This window comes from Pyxicephalus adspersus, chromosome 5 (genome assembly GCF_032062135.1).
Source record: "Pyxicephalus adspersus chromosome 5, UCB_Pads_2.0, whole genome shotgun sequence".
Classification (NCBI taxonomy): Eukaryota; Metazoa; Chordata; class Amphibia; order Anura; family Pyxicephalidae; genus Pyxicephalus; species Pyxicephalus adspersus.
In genome coordinates this window covers 116,720,590-116,738,140 of record NC_092862.1, presented here as the reverse complement: position 1 = coordinate 116,738,140, position 17,551 = coordinate 116,720,590, and the positions used below count along the sequence as shown (strand labels likewise).

The window sequence follows — 17,551 nt, the reverse complement described above, 5'->3', positions numbered from 1 at the left end:
TACATCACTATCACTGTGACCATTGCAGAAACTGCTTCAACATAATAATCATGAATGCATAGAACCCCAGAACAAAAACACTAAAGCTGTGAATGCCTTGCAGTTAGTGAACATTTTTCTTAAGCCTTTAGCAACTGCTATTCCCTATATATAATTCTTCTCTAATATCTGCCTTTACATTAATATGAGTAATGTTTTGTCTGGCTTCTATTTAAATATGATCCACCATATGATCATTCCTCACAAGTACCTAATATTAGTGACTAACACATCTTTTACAGCAAAAACTCTCATTTAAATTTCATAGCAATAGCAATGTATTAGGATTTGATGGATCATCCCAACTGTATGCTAATAACTGCACTACGTAAAACTCATAAACAGTATGAATAACTATTTACTTTAAGGTTTTAAAAAGGTATTCAGTTACAAAAAGGTATTTCCTTGTGCTAAAAGAAGTATGTGATGCAAAGCACAAAAGCAATGGCATTGCATTGATTACTTATATTTGCAGTTGATCATATATATCCGCATTGTATACATAAGGGCTTGTAATTATAGATCCCTCCATTATATTTAGATAAAAAAAACTTATTGGATGTACAACAGTGGCAAACCATGCAGTAATAATATACAACTGCATCCGTATAAATCATGTGTAAGGCCGCATCCACCATATAAACCCAGTTTTGGGTACAACATTATTAAAATGATAGAGGAGTACCTAAATTAAATTGATGGTAAATAATAAAAGTGAATTCTGGTACATGCTTACATTTTATTTCAAAAGTTTTATTGGTTTTTTTGGGGGGATGAACAGAAATAATGGGCATATAAACAAAAATCGATTAGGGATGAGCGAAAATTTCCTCGAACTTCTGATGGGTCCAGGAAATTTCGGCGAACGGATTTCGCGGACCATTTGGAAGTTCCAGGAAATTGTTACAGGAGGATTATCATTACTGCATTCATTCATGCAGCTCTGGGAATACGATCCCTGGCACTAGAGGTTAAATAGGGACAAGTCTCCCCTTTCAAAACTTCTAGTGCTCTCTGATAGGTTGAGGAAAGGAAAATCCCGATGACGCTTGAATGGGGAGACTTGTCCCTATTTAACCTCTAGTGCCGGGAATCACACACTGAGTAGTGAATTTACACCGGCTGTTCTCGCTTACAATTCAATAAGCGAGAACGGCCGAATTTGCCGCTAAATCGAGTTTAAAAATCTCACTTGCTCATCCCTTATCCAGATAACTTTTCCAGTAAACAAATGAAACAAAGGTAAGAATTTAACATATGCAGTACATTTAAGGACACATAACTTGTGATTATTCCTTGGTATCACCAACGTCTGTACAATACCCTTCAAATGAAGGGAACATCCTAATTTTACATTAACTGTTCAGACAAGTCAAAACAACAAACCATTACTAACTGTAACAATTGTGGGGAGGAGGGGGGCCACATGCTTACATTTTAACAATACTTCTCTTCACCAGCTTCTATAAAAAAAAAACTATTAATATTTTAGAAAAAGTCATAATTTCTATTACATCTACTTTAAAAATGTAAGAATAACAATAAGAGGAGGAATTAGGAAGACAGCCAAGTCATATCCTTTTACCTTTTTTGCATGCCGGAATAAACTATAAGTCCAATGATACACTGGGACATCATTATTACCAGTGGCTGGAATTTGGAGTGATTCCAAGTTTTTTTCCTCCTAACTAATCTCCTGCCACATCCCTGTCAATTAGCTATTGAGATCATTGATAGGTAAGACATTTTGTGAGTTAGAGCAGTCCTCATCGTCCCACCCCAGCAAGCAGTAAGGAAAACACATCCTGTTTATAGAAGTAAACCCCAGTGGGGTAATTACACAATCAGTCGCCACAGGTAAAGGAAGGGTATAGTAGTCACCAGCCTTACAAAAACAACATCAACCTTACTTGCAAAACTGCGTGTATATTTATGCCCAGAGTTCAGCTTTAATTTTAGTGATAGGTTATAACAAAATTGGCATGTTCAATTGCTGCCAATGTAAATATGGGCTCATGATCACATTGCTAAGATATGCAGCTTTTCCATTGACTTGTTGCTTCTCCAGGGTGTTTCCACAAATAACAGTTAAGAACATGAACAATGGTAATAATCACTTTTAATTAAACCAGATCGAATGTCAGATGTACCGCCTGATTTGGCAATCAACCCAAATCAGAGCAACAACGTTAGATTATGTTAAGAGTAGCAGAAGTGAAATTGTTCTAGACCCCGGGAGCAAAATATACAAATATGCACAGTGTGATTTTCACATTATAGCCCACTTACCTCGTAACTTGATCTCTTCCAGCATAGCAAAGTCTGCACACCTGCTCACTCTTTTGCCACCACCGCCATCTGCTTGTATCCTTATTCCAGCCTGGCACTTCTTTACCCATTGGGCAGCCATTGGTGATATTATTATCATGCATGCAGATCCTACTCCTCCATCCTGCTAGAGTGTATCCTGCCCTTCACAAGTATTACCAACATGAAACCTAGCATTCTTTTTCATATGTAGTCCCACCTAGAGACAGAATTTACTGCACAATTTCATATTGGCAAAACAATACAGGTAGTCCCCAAGTTAAGGACATCTGATATATGTACGACTCTTATATACAAACGGGGCTTCCCTGATTGCTTGTCAGGGGCTGTCCGCATGACTTGCATAAGAAATCTTTTGCTAAACACAGCTGAGGTTGTGGGTGATCTTAAGAGATAAGCTGTTCTGCAACCTTATTTAACTCTTTAATGACCAAGACAAACTCTGCAGTTGTTTCTTTTTGCAAATCAAGCACAGCTTGCTCCAGAATTTCATAAATCAATGAAAATTAGCTGATAGGACTTTTTAGGCATAAAGTAAAATTAAACAATAAATATTTTAATAGTAAATAATTTTTAAAACTACAATAAAAAATGTTGTACGATTGTTTGTACAGCATAAATAATATCACAAAAGAGTATTATCACAAATTCTTTTCCTAAAAACTGAAAAGGGATCTCTTTCTAACATGTGGTCTCCTAATTGTAGTATTCTACATCGACACATTTCGCGACTATAGAATCGCTTCTTCAGAATGAATCAAAAGATTTAGAGACCTACAATTTACAAACATGATATATAATCAACAACATATATAATACTTCCAATTCTGAACAATGTATAAGATATCACTTTTACAAATTATTTTACAAATAATTTTAACATTATACTCACTACTGTGCAACACCGATAACCAAAATGCAATAGACTACTTTATCTAGTTAAAAAATTGGATCCCAACACAGAGTGTAGAGAGATGATAGCAGCAGATTGGACGAGAGCAGCAGGTGTGATTGAGGAGCCTATTAGATGAATAGATGGATATTGGGAACTATTTCCCTAAGTTGCAATACAACTAATAAGTAGTTGGTTGAATAATGAACCATTAATCAACCACAGTAAGGTCATACAAATATGTTAATACTTATGCTTAACCAATATCACTTCATAGTGCTAGCTTTACTCAAAGTGATAGACATTCCAATTTATCCCATGAGTAAAAGTAGAATCATTTAATATAGTTTGAAAAAAAAAATGATATTCATATGTATTTGGTCAGTATATTTGGTCAGTATAACATCTAACTATCAGGTATAAACTCAGAAACAAACATATATAAGGGCCAAGATATAATGGCCAAGAAAAAATAATAATTGCCAATTACAGCAGCAGGTATATATCAATGCTTGCCAGTTGGATATAGCCATAAATAAAAGCCAAGGAAACTTAATTGTCAATTTAAACAACAGGTATTTCTAAATGCTTACCAGTTAATTCAAGATGGAAGTAAAAGCACCAGAAATCTCCACAGGGAATGCTTTGTTCATAAACCAGTATCCTACCTAGATTTCAGAGGCGGGTCTCCACACGTGTGAGATGCCAGTCCTGCGGCCCCATAAGAGCCTGTGGAAGCGGCTTAGTATGAACAGTGCAGCATGTAGGATACTGATAAAGTCTGAACAATTCTAAGCATGGTTCCAATCAGCCCAAAACTCAATTAGATCAAAGTAGTCACAACTCAAATTACAAGAAGCCTTTCTCCTTGGTGACAAGTTACCAAAACTAATATAGAAGAGTTTTGTGGCTTTTGTAACTAACTAACTAACTAACTAACTATTAACTAACTGTTATTTTATTTTGTCAGGACAATGTCAAGGCGGCTTCATTCTTTTCGTTCTGGGGGCATTTCAAGAAGTAAATCAGAAGGAACATTAATTGATTTTGATGGACAGAATGGGTCAACCAGCAAACCAGGTGAAATATCCTTTGTTACTTCTGTGACGTCATAGAAATCTGACTGATTTACCAGATCTATGCACACATGAAGATTAGTACATTTAGATACTTAGTTTCCAACTGTCCACCCCCCCCCCCCCCCCCCCCCCCCGTTTGGAAGAACTATTCCTCATTTGTAACAATTTTTAACAACATGTGATTTAATATATTCATAGGTATAATTCTTCCACAATAGCATGTAGACAAATTTCCGTCTGCTGTAGTTGGTATTTTCTTGTCTCAGGGCTTTTCATTTGGTATATACCCCCTACCCCACAATCACACCACCAGGGAAAACCAGGACTAAAAGTAACAGTGTTCAGAGGAGATTTCACTCATTTAGTGAACTTAAGAAAGCATTTTAGCATAAATACTTCTGGATAGTGTAGTAGGTGATTAGGATTTGTTTTTTTTTTTTTACTTAATTCACTCATGGCAGTTGTTGCCTAGTACCCAAAATATCCCTGATATGTCCATAAAAAGCAAATAAATGAAAAGTAAAAAAGTTCCCTCACCCTGGCACCCACTCCTGCAAAAATATTAACTCCTAAGACATATAGGCAAGCCAGTAACAATTGCGTATGTGTCAACATTATATGAGGTTAACTATCAAAATAATCATAAAGTTCCACTTTCCACAAAATTTTGGATCAGACAGAGCATTATTTCAGAATGGGGCAGGCAATGCCCTACCTACATATTCGTCCTGTGGATCTGATAACTGGCAATTCCCTGTGCTTGAATAGACTGAATAAATTTCATCCCGGCTACCCAGGGTGACTGAAAATGACATCTAGGAAGATGGCAGGACACTGTTATGGATTTGTAGGCTTTCTCTAATGTAACCAGGACCAGAAGTTCAAGAGGGTTTAGCAGGGGATACTGAACTGCTGAGAAGACTTTAATGCTCCTGTTATGAACCTAAAGAATGAATTGCTCTAAATACCTGCAGCTCCAGTGGATATTGGTGATTGGCCATTGCAGTTTTTTTTATGTGTTTATTTTTTTATTTTATTTATTTTTTGTTTTTTTTAAAACTTATTTACTGCTTGTTAAAAATGTAATAAGGTAAATGTCCATACTGTGCCCATAGGTTTACTTTAAATATATTAAGCCACATATGCCCAGATTCAGCCTTCGTTACATAAATGTTTACCACTGTGTTTTAATTATTAGCTAAATAGTAAATACATGTATTACATTTAGTATTTAATACATCAAGTAAATACATTTTAATGTAAACATATTTTTGTAAGTGGACTTTAAACCTCTCCTTGGAACATTCGTATTAACAAATCATTAACTTCAAAAGGGTTTAAATGAATTTATGTTGTAGTATAACAACATTCCAGCCCTGTAATGATTTATTTAGCACTGAATTTTTTTGTCAGCTTTTTCCTTGCCAACATCCATAAAGACAAAATCTAATATTTAATGTGGATTGGATTCAATTAAAGGAAATGTGACAAAGAAAACTGCTTGCATCAATGCCACTCTATATTAGCTGCCTCTATATGGGCTCTGACTGTTCTGTCTTCAGCTGTACAATTCACTATAATGTTGCAACAGTTCAATTACAATTATACTAACTGGCAGATTTGTAAAACTACAGTGCTGCTAATAATGTGAAATTGATATGTATCTTTTAAAGAAAGAAATCTTTATACCTGGTAATGTGTTAGCAATGTACAAATACTGTACATGTATAAGCAGTTTAGGAAATAACACTGCAAAATATAAAGGTTCCACTAAAACCTTACTAAGTAACCTAGGGAAGAACACTATAGAATAAAAGTATGACAGAGAAATGCTGTTTTACTACCTAGATTTCTATTGTCCCTCTCAAAGTAAGCCCCCGCCCTTTGGGAGCATGGGTGTACCAATACCCTACATCCAGCAATAACATTTTTGGGTCATATACAATATATAAAAGGCCCTGGTCATAATAGCTGGGTAGATGTGTAGGTGTTCATGTGGTCAGATGTTTTTAAGAGATTAGAGAAATGGTGTATTATGCCCCCCTCATGGTGCCCATTCTGCCATGCAGTTGTGTTTTTGTTGTGTGGTATCACCACAGCTTCATTTTAATGGGAGACTTTTATCATCTGCATGCTATATAATCAAATGGAATGTTCCTTTGAACTTTCTAAGACTTTTGTCTACTTATGGAAGACTGGACTCCCATCTTGTTTTCCATAGTCATCCCTCTATTGGGAGTATCAGCCCCTTCTATTATCACTATCACTTCAATACACACTGGGCCTAATTTACTAAAGCTCTCCAAAATGGGAGAATATAGACTATCATGGTGAACTTGGGTGAGCCAGTAAACCTGGATTGGATTTCTTGAATTTATTTACTATCCTCTCTCTTCCTATTGTGGGGATGTAAACATATACATGTGTAATTTGCCATAGTGATTGTTATTTATTAGATGCTTTAGGCTTAGTCTACACGGACGTTTTCCCCAGCGTTTAACCTGAGGCTTTAAAAGCCCAAGTTTGAAATTCTCATGCATTCCAATGGGCTAATCTACACCAGGATGTTTCCTTGAGGCATGTTTATGAGCTTTAGTGGAGCATTTAGCGGAGCTCTGCTATGCTGACCGCTCCGCTCCCCTGATTGCTCCTGCAGCTCTAGAGGAGCTGTGATGTGTTCTATATCGAACACATATTACAGCTCCACTAGGGCTGCAGGAGTAATCGGGAGAGTGAAGCTCCGCTCCCTGATTGGCTGAGGAAAGGGAAATCCTGATGATGCTTAAGCAGGGTTTACCTTTTCTCAGCCAATCACAAAGCACTAGAGGTGAATGGGGACAAGTCTTCCCATTCAAGTCTATTGCTGAATGGCTGAGAAACGGAAAATCTCAGCCAATCACAAAGCATTGGAGGTGAATAGAGAGCATTGTCCTCATTTAACGCCTAGTGCCCCGGGATCCCTCACTGTCAGGAGGAGTCCCACAGCTGTGCTCATGTCATAAATGCAGCCGTGGGAAACATCCTGTCATTGTGGGATAACCTGTCAAATAAAAAAGTTTAGTTACACAAACACACGCACATTTAATAAAATACTTTAAGATTAAAGCCTCGTCCCACTTTTTTTTTACACATATCTTAACCCTTTCAGGGAATGAGTAAGGGGTTTTATGTAACCCTGTACTCATTCCCTAAAAGAATTAAAAGTAAAACGTTAATAAACGCTTACGTAAAATCATCATTAAAAGTAAAACGCGTCATAGGCATTATAAATTTTTGTTCAGCATTTTAAAGACCAGCTTTAAAACGCTTGTAAAAGTGCAAAAAAACACATATAAACGTGGTAAGAACGTCTACATGCGTTTTTAAAACCGTCCGTGTAGACCCAGCCTTAGTTATCTTTACATCTCATTGACTCTCTGCTAAAATTAATGATTGCTATAGCTTAGTTTATTGAGCCTGAAATGATTGTCCTTAGTTTGGAAACAGTGAGAATTTTTTTTTTTCGCAAGGAAGTCAACTACACTTGCAGGAAATTGATTTGAAACAAAATGTGATTGCTTTAAATGCCGAATATTAAGGATTGCCAAGTTTGAGAAGCATAAAATTTTGATCTCTACATTTGCTAATTAAATTCTTCATTAGCTTACAGTTTTCTATTTTAAAATATACACCAATTTGATTCTTTCTTACTCTTTAGGAGACAGACATATTTTACACATTTGAGTGTGTATTGACTGGCTTGGAAAAATAGATTAAACTATTACCAGGCCTCATTACCACATTCTGGGACGCTATCAGGCCAGTAAGGGCATTTTTCTGGCAGGGGCCTGGTTGTAAAATTGTCAGGTTGAGTCCTGGTCATCAAAAACTCATTGAAACTGAAAGCTCAGCTATGGTAATTTAATGGTTGATAAATGTAAAGGAAATAGGCTGTCCACTTACCAAAGGTAATTATTCCCTTGAAAGGGATATTTCATTTGGATAAGAAGTTGAGGTACGATTCTGCTAACTTAAACAATGCAATGGCGTGCATGCAAAAATCCTTAAAGTACCGGCTAGGATCAATATACTTGCCCGACAAATTGTATTTTATAGATAAGTGGGAAACAGACCTTGGAACTACACTTGGAATAGGATTTTATGCTACATTTCAGTCACAAGGCAGTCATTTGTAACAAATATCGGGAAACAAAATAAAAGTTGCTAACTAGGTGGTACAGAACCCCAGCAAAACTAGTAAAGATTTTCCCTCAAGCAGACCCAAATTGCTGGAGATGTAAGTCCGCTCCAGGTACATTATTACTTATGTTCTGGGACTGCCCATGCACAATCCCTTTCTGGAACAGCATTGCAGACTTGATCAACCAACCTATTGAGGTCAATATCAGGGGGAAGCCTGAATTGGCTCTGCTTCATGTCTTTGGTGAGGCATTTATTGAATGCTGCCAAAGCTTGCAAACCAGCATGCTGGAAACAGGATATTCCTCCAACCATTAGCAAATAGCTACGGCGAGTGACAGATATCTACCAAATGGAAGAAATGATGGCATCTGGAGATAGTGAAGCAGAGAAATTTACATAAACTTGGATATCTGTACCACCGCAAAATACAGCTGAAAATGCAGAATTGTCAGCTTTATTTGATTTTTGAGGTGCTTTTCAGTCATCTACCATATTTATTATCATGCTGTTAAATACCCAACATACACGCCATGATAAATACCTACCCTACACTATTCTACATTCTCTTCCCCCCAAACTTTTTCTAGCTCTCCTTTATTTGATTTTGTTTTACTTATTTTAAACAAAAAAGTATTGAGGCACATCGGATGTTAACTGTTACAATTTCTAATGTTATAACATTTATGAAGGCAAAATGTTTCTGTTGCATCTGACTGTTGCATGATTATTCTTACATGTTTGTATGTATAATGCTGGTTTGTCTAAAAAAAATTATTTATAAAATAAATCAATTAGCAGCATTGCTGAATTCATAGAGCTTTCAAGCGTAGTCTTTTAAAAAAAAGGTAAGTACAAAAGATAAATGTTGCTCCATTGTATAACATCATGTAACAATAGGTATGGGCTTAAGATGCAATATGGAATATAATATCCAGTAAAAATTGATTACCGCTCAGTACCCATTTCTGTGTTTTGCAGTATTCCCTTAACTATCCTCAAGTGTAATGCATTCTAATGCTATTAAATATGACTGTGGCCACACAAGCAATTTACATGGTCAAAGAAACAATACCATAGACTGAATGTAGACATCACTTGCATTATACTTTGTAGCCATGTTATATTCAGGGTTTAGCCTTCATTAGATTTTTAGGCAATGCGAATAGGCTCAGAAGTTAACGCTCTGGCCTTTGCAGCACTAGGTCCCAGGTTCGAATCTCGACCAGGACACTATCTACCTGGAGTTTGCAGGTTTTCCCCGTGTCTTCGTGGGTTTCCTCAAGGTACTCCTGTTTCTTTCCAAAAACAAGCATTTAGGGTAATAGGCTTCCCCCCCAAAAAAAAATTGACCTTGGACCAGGTGTGCCCACACTTTTTTGGCATGCAAGCTACTTTTAAAATGACCAAGTCAAAATGATCTATCAACAATAAAAACTTGGACCTAATAATTCCTCTGTGCAGTAGAGTTTATTTTGAAAGGCAGGGCTCTGCGATCTACTCTCATTACCTTTGCGATCTCCCGGTAGATCGCGATCCACCTGTTGGGCACTCCTGCCTTAGACTGTATTAAGGTCATATGACTGAGGTAGGGGCATTAGATTGTGAGCCCCTTTGAGGGACAGCTAGTGATATGAGTATGAACATTGTGCAGCGCTGCATAATATGATGGCGCTATATAAATACTGTGTAATATTAATAGGAGGTATTACTGTTGACCCTCTTTAGGATGTCCTAAAACCCAGGATCTGGTTATTACCTGAAGCAGATTCTTGTTGCTGTATCATCTGGTATGCATGTATTCTACTACTCTATACTAAATTTATAGAGATGAACTATATATTCAGAGTCAACTTCACTTATCTGTGACAGGAAAGGTGACAGGTCTTCAAAAGTCAGAATTCATGTGACTCAACTAATTTATAATCAGCTAATATGCTTAGAAAACTAAAAATTACCAGTGCAGTAGCTGCTTTGTTTTATGTTTTCATGAATTTCTTTAGTTTCACATGATAGTTTGGTCATTATCGAACTTTAGGGGAACAGTACTCACTGATTTGTATCTGTAAAAAGAGGGGGTTTATGAAAAAAACTAGAAACAAGGTAACTGATAATGATTCATCACAAGCAGAAAAAAGCAGGTTATATTCTCTTAAAGAACAAATGGCTTTTAATGGTATATGGTCCAAAAGGGACCAGATAAAAAAGGTTCAATATTTGTATTGCATACACTATAATTTTACCAAGAAGTTTTTTGTATTCTAAATCAACTGTTTTTTTTTTTTTGTTTTATTGTACAGAAAATACTGGAAAGGAATTTGATCTTCTTATTGACTGGTCTGATGTGTTCAATGACCATGCCCAGACTGCTACAAAGCGTGCCAACCCTTTTTGGAATGGACTTTCAGAATCCAACCCCTTCTTGGATGACGTAGTTCAAGCTAATACGTTTTCAAAAACAAACGTATCTATCCTAAAAGAGGACCCATACATGCTATTTAGAGATTCAGAAAAAAATTCCATATCAAGTTCTGGGGATGAACTTGTTATAGATAGTTTTCTGGAAAATTCACCGGCAAGCAGATCTGCTAGATCTAAAAGTGTTTCCTACTTGGATGATATAGATGTTAAGGAATCCAGGACACCAAAACTGGATGATCAGATTCTTGCACCAGACTTGGAATGGCTCCAAAATGACCGGGAAGCATATAAGATGGCTTGGTTGAGTCATAGGCAGCTTACACGATCATGCCTTGATTTGGACATTATAAGCCAAAGCCCTGGGTGGGCACAAACACAAGCTACAGATACACACATAGTTTGCAAACTAGATCACAAAGGTGGTTCTGTTCAGCTTCCTAACTCCCATATTACCATTCATGTCCCTGAAGGTCATGTAAGTCCTGATGAGTTTCAGGACATCTCCCTAAAAGCTTTTCTTGATCCACCAGTATCTCTGAACAATACCCTATCAACTACTGTTAGTCCTCTTCTGGAAATAACATTAAGCAACATTAATACATTTGAGGCTCTCTTGCTGGAAATGAAAATTGCAGCTGAGGTAAAGAAAGATCCATACAGCCAAGTCATGACAGAGATTGCAACTTTTTATAGCTATACCAAAGAAGGCCCATTTGAAAAAATTCCACATGGTTACATTTACAATAACATGCTACAAATCAAGTTGCCTATCTTGAGTCGTGTCACATACATTGTGAGTGCAGCTGTAGTCAAATCTTCCCAGAGCCCAGCTAAATCTGTTTATAATTACATCCAGAAGAGTGTAACGGTGGCTGTGTATGGGCCCAAACATATTCACCCAGCCTTCACTACAGTCCTAGCAGTTATGGGACACAACTATACTCCAGATAAACTTACAGTTGATGACATCAAAAGACGGGGAAAAAATATGCCACCTCTGGTTTTCCAGCTATGGGGAAAACATCGGTTTGTTCTTGACCCTATCCAAGATATGTTTGTTGATTTTGATACAAGTGACTCTAATTTTTCAATCAAAGCAGTGGATAATAATAAAGAAATCAAAGAATCACAGTTGAAGACAGGCAAAACTCTTCGGACTCAATTTCCCTTTTCCTTGGCAGGAGGTCAAGAAGTTTGTCCATTTGTTTTTTCAGTGCATGTCAAGGATTCTAAAAAGTCATTGGTTATATCAGAATTCACAGTTTCCACTCCAAATCCTGCACCAAAAATACAAATTCCACCAAAAAATCAGACTTGTATACAAAAACGCAAGGAAATATTGTCTACGCCTATTCTGCCAGTTAGCCATACTATCAAATATCCAAAATTCCAAGATAGAACATTGAAGATCAACAACTTTGCCGTGACTTTAAAAACTGTTCTGCGTCAGCAAAAGATTGACTACTTCTTGGAATATTTTAAAGGAGATACAATTGCACTTCTTGGTGAGGATAAAGTAAAGGCCATTGGGCAGAACAAGATGAAAGAGTGGTATGTGGGAGTTTTAAGGGGGAAGGTTGGTCTGGTCCATTGCAAAAATGTAAAAATTATTTCCAAAGAACAAGTCATTGACTTTTCAGATATCCATTTTTCAACTAAGATGCTTTTGGAACAGATAGCACTGCCATATAAAAAATTAACATACATATACTCATCGGTTCTCTCAAATGTGTCAGATAAAGTATATGACTGGAGATGCTTAGCTGATGCCCTAGGATATAGCCATTTGTCCCTGGATGATCTCAGTCACACACTTCCTGCAAAAGAGTCTGATAGAGTTGCTGCTGTAGTGAAAAGACTAAAAGAAGATTGCCACGCTGACTCCAAAAAGAGGAAATTTCACTATGAACTTATTATGGTAAGTCTTTTTGGCCTACAAACTTAGCTAAAACCATTTATTGAGGTTTGATTAATTGGTTAAATATTTCCAATCTGCTTGACAGGGCTAGTGAATAAATAAATATGCTCTTAGAACCTTGTGAAATGTCATTTGTAAAACATGAACTCTGAGATATGTTAACCTTTGGCCAAAAAATAAGCATGATCCATAGAGGATCCTTTTTTTTTTTTTTTTTTTTAATTTACAAGAAGGTGAAATTATTATGGAGAAAGATTCCCATACCATGTGATGTAACTTTAAAAAATGGTACTATATTTCATATGTCATTGCATTATGAGAATAGGGTCATACACTGCCAGGGCATAAATTAGACAATATTATCGGCAATTATGGGGTTTATCAATCTTCCAAATCACTTCCTGACTTTTAAAGTCATCCTGGCTTACTTGAAATTGTGTATTTTATTCAAAGCTCCATAGGCAGAATATTTGTTTTTTCTAATTTGCAGGAAAACATCTGCAACTAAGACTTTAAATTTCACCTTGGGGAAAAAGAAATAAATTTTACCTTGCCTATTTTATCAAATGTACTTCCAACCCATAGCATGTAAGGCCAGAAATAGTGTTATTAAAATATTCCAAGAACAAAACCGACTCAAATCATAATATAAGCCATCATTGAATGTCTACACTAAATGCTTCTGACTTAGTGTAGAGGATTTTAGACAGAGCATGTTCCGTACTTTATAGTCATAAATTCTTTTATATGAACAGTGACTGCTGAATATTTTAACAGTTTCACATAGCATCAGTAGATGCGATGCTGGCAGTTATATTTATGGATTATATGAATTCTATGCATATGTGTGGTCATACATAGGGGGCAATAGGTGCATACTCCCTGGGTGGTTTCTGCAGCTAATGACTTATTTACTTACGTCAAGGTATTTACAGCATCATCATAGATTTATCTATATGACAACTGGTCTAACCTGTACACATACAACTTTCTGGGAGACACGTTAATGTTACAAAGCTCTGCAATTTCATGATCTTCTTAATCATGTCTTTATTTTCTGTCCACTGATGTTATCCACTTTCATATTTGTACGTAGGGTCTGTTGAAGATGGACTGTCAAGCATTAGTAGCCCGTCTTACACAAGACACAGTGATTCTGACTGCTGCTGTGCAGTTGGGCGTACGTTGGAGGGAGCTGGCTGAGAAGCTGGCCAGACTTACAAAGCAACAGATTGAAGCTTATGAAATCCCTCATCAAGGAAAGAGTGGAGAAGTCAGTTTACAGGTACACCAAAGAAATCACATGTGGTTTTATATTTTACTCTGCAAGTAAATAAAGGGTATGTGTATTGGGTGATGTGGGAGTTATGGTTGTTGCTGCTTGGAATGTATTCATTATTTACATTGTAACATGGTAATGTTCATTCAATTTTATAGATTCTAGAAAATCCCACAACAAAAAAAACTGCATAAACCTACGCAAAAATATATAAAACTTCTACTCCTACAGTAAGACTGCAAGTGAAAAAGGCCCTTCTTTGATAAGCTTTCAGGTCAAATAATTATTTCCCAGTTTTCCTGGAAATTCCCCCCTAATGGCCAGGAACACTGAAATGTGCTAGGAAGTCCAGGGTCAAGGTTTAGCTCTAAATTTAAAGTAACAACTAAGAAAAATTATGGGATTGGTCAGGAAACTTTGCAGCTGTACTAAATGCAGATTCAAGTTATATTGGAATGTACGGTAAGTCCAGCCAAAATATTTTTTAGATAAAATAAGGAGAACTGGAGCCTCTTGCTCATCTGCCATATGGAACTCCGTAAAGAAACCTGCACTAGGGACACAGACAATTTAAAAAAAAAAAACTGTTGGAGTTTCCAGCCATCTTCTACTCTAGTGTTTGTTAATATGCCTGGGGTCCAGGTTCAGCAAGCTTGGTTTTAAGGTCGCTAGTCCCAGGGTGAGGAATGGTCCATGCCATGAGTTAGTTACCACTTTAAAGTTCGTCCTCTAGAATTTCTGCAGAAATGCATGGAAACAGTGAACGGCAGAGGTTGGAGTTAAACCCACTATAATATCAAACTTGAACCTACTAAAAAGGCCATTTAATCTTTGACTTTGCTAGAAAGATTTTCTCTTACTTCCTGTCTGGATAAAATGCCTATTTGTCGTTTTCCACTTTATCTAAAAGCAGCTCAGATAGTAGTGAAATCTTTGGTTACACATGCTTGTACACTTGTGATTATCCTCCAATGTATGTTCCAAAAAAGCTACAGTGGACTGTTTAAGAAAATAGTACTGTAACCATAGAGCACAATTCTCTGTTACACGCTAAAATCAATTTTAGAGAAACTAAGCATATACTGGTATCTGTCAGTTTTATCTAATAGGGCAATCAATTACAGAAGATGCATTCTTTCAATATTGGTACAGTTGACTAAAATCTATACTCTCCACAACACCTTTTGCTACCACTGGATAGGGCTGTTCCTACCAAAAGGGAATGAAAATATTTTGTTATATGAAATTTCTTTCCCAGCTTGATACAAAGTACTCACCAAGCCTTCAACCAACAGTTGAGTTCTTTTTCGCTTATACCCAATAAACAGAGTAAAAAGGTTTTGTTAGTCGTGGTGTGACTGCAAAAATATTTATATATTAAAAACAGTAGAAAGGAAATATGAAAAAGTGAGAAAATCATTATAATTTTGTTAAAAGTCACAAAGATTTATATTTGTTCCAACAAATCAAAAAATCACATTAAAAACATACAAAATGTGCACACTCATGGTACGAAATGTATTTGGACCCTTACGATTGTAAATTCAAATACATGATTTTACTCTTGAACACATATTTAAAACAGCAGTCTGATTTTATTTTTAAGGAAACTGGTCATGCAAGAAATGCAGATTCTGCTACTATTGGCCTTCTGAAAATGCTAGTTGCAGGACTGTCGTGCTGACTGTTAGTGACCCAGTGCAAATATCCGACAACATGGGACCCCCACCTTCTTGTTTTGCATGCTGACTAACAATAGCAGTTCCTTCATACCAGATTTATTTTATATTGGACACCTTTAACTTTGATATATATTTGCAGATGATGTGGAAGCCTGCCTTTGACTTTCTCTATACCTGGGCTGCTCACTATGGAGAGAGTTACAGAGACGTACTCCAAGACCTGCATTGTGCATTGGACAAGATGAAATATCCCGTCACCCGGCAGTGGAGAGAGCTGACAGGAGCTCTCATCTTTGTCAACTGTTTGGAGATATTCCGAACGACTTCATTTACCAAATCAGAAGATGAATTGTGAACTCCATCAATTTATTGTTTATTTATCTTGAAAGACAAACAGGCCTTTTTGGATTTTAACATAAATGTATTTTTATGATTTTCCAGCAGTAACATTTGCCACTTTTATGTAGTTACTTAGGTTTTTCTATGTGCGTTCTAATTTTATTTTGCTGTATAATATCAGTGTCATTAGCAACATTCCAGCAGGCAGGTGCCATAGCAACCCAAACAGTGTTCTAAAATTACAGAGTGACTAGTGCAGCGACATACTTTGCCTTTTGTATATAAATGCCAAGTACACAACGTTTTAGTGTCCTTTTGTCCAGTTATATATTTATTTTTAGTTTCTTAGAAAAGTGTTTTTAACCTTGTTTAACTTTTTATATTCTTTGTGTATAAATATAAGTCTAATATTTCTTTCTAATGTATTACTAAAGTAAAAAAAAAGTTGCAACATGTACGTTATATTGAAACTGTGATGTTACCATATGCATTGTATTATTATGTTTAATGTGATAATCTATTGTAAATGAACTTTTTTTTTATTTATGATGCCAGTTTTTGTTACAGAAATGTAAGATTACTCTGCACATAGTATGCAGTCTAGCTAGTAAATCTTCAGTGATTTATAATGTCCATAAAAAGATATTTGTTAGAACAAAATATTTTATGTATGTGATTTTTTTTTTTTTTTTATCTGAAAGTGTTTTTACAGAAAGAACAGAAATTGTAACATTCAAGATGGGTTCATTGTTACTTCACATAGCAATTGGTTGATTTCTGCATTTTGACAATGCTAAGAAAGCATAACAAATAATTAAAATTGGCACTTTAAAAGCATTGTAGAATTCCTTTCACAATTTTTATAACATGCCAGGAACAATGTTACTTTAAAATATTTACAAACCGCAAATAACATATAATCTCAATAAAGTTTTGACCCGAAGTATTTAGCAGAAAATTAAAATGTCTGCTTGATCAGGGGTCTATTTAAGATATATAAAAATGTTTAAACAACCAACTCCAAGATACTTGTGAAAGCTTATATACATTAATCTAATTTTTAACAGAGTAATAATTTCAACTAAAGGATTAAGATTCACCAAGGAAGCACTGGTTGGGTTTGGGTACCACCAGCATTTAAAGACAAATAGGTATTTAGAATATACTGCATGTGTGTTTCTGTAGTTTATATATACAATTATTGTGTGATTGCTCCTATATTCTCATACAGGATCAAGGCAATGACAGTGGGTGCCCATTGGTTTAACTGGTCGGATTTGGTTTTTTCAGGGGATACTATTGATTCTAGCGTAGTTGGCACCAATCTGCTTATGTATCAAGGGGCACACAAGTGATTAACATTGCAGTTATTACTCACATATATTTATAAAAGAG

General features: G+C 36.1%; 1 protein-coding gene across 1 annotated transcript in view; it reads left to right on the top strand.

Annotated features, from left to right (window-relative positions):
* Positions 1–16,816, top strand: part of MACC1 (MET transcriptional regulator MACC1) — a 32,802-nt gene extending 15,986 nt beyond the window's left edge. Inside the window, exons 2-5 of the mRNA XM_072412547.1 lie at positions 4,230–4,339; positions 10,818–12,856; positions 13,953–14,141; positions 15,957–16,816. Of these exons, the coding sequence (XP_072268648.1) occupies positions 4,234–4,339; positions 10,818–12,856; positions 13,953–14,141; positions 15,957–16,172 (2,550 nt within the window). The 5' untranslated portion in view covers positions 4,230–4,233 and the 3' untranslated portion in view covers positions 16,173–16,816. The remainder of the gene's footprint in view (positions 1–4,229; positions 4,340–10,817; positions 12,857–13,952; positions 14,142–15,956) is intronic.
* The last annotated feature ends 735 nt before the right edge of the window (positions 16,817–17,551 follow it).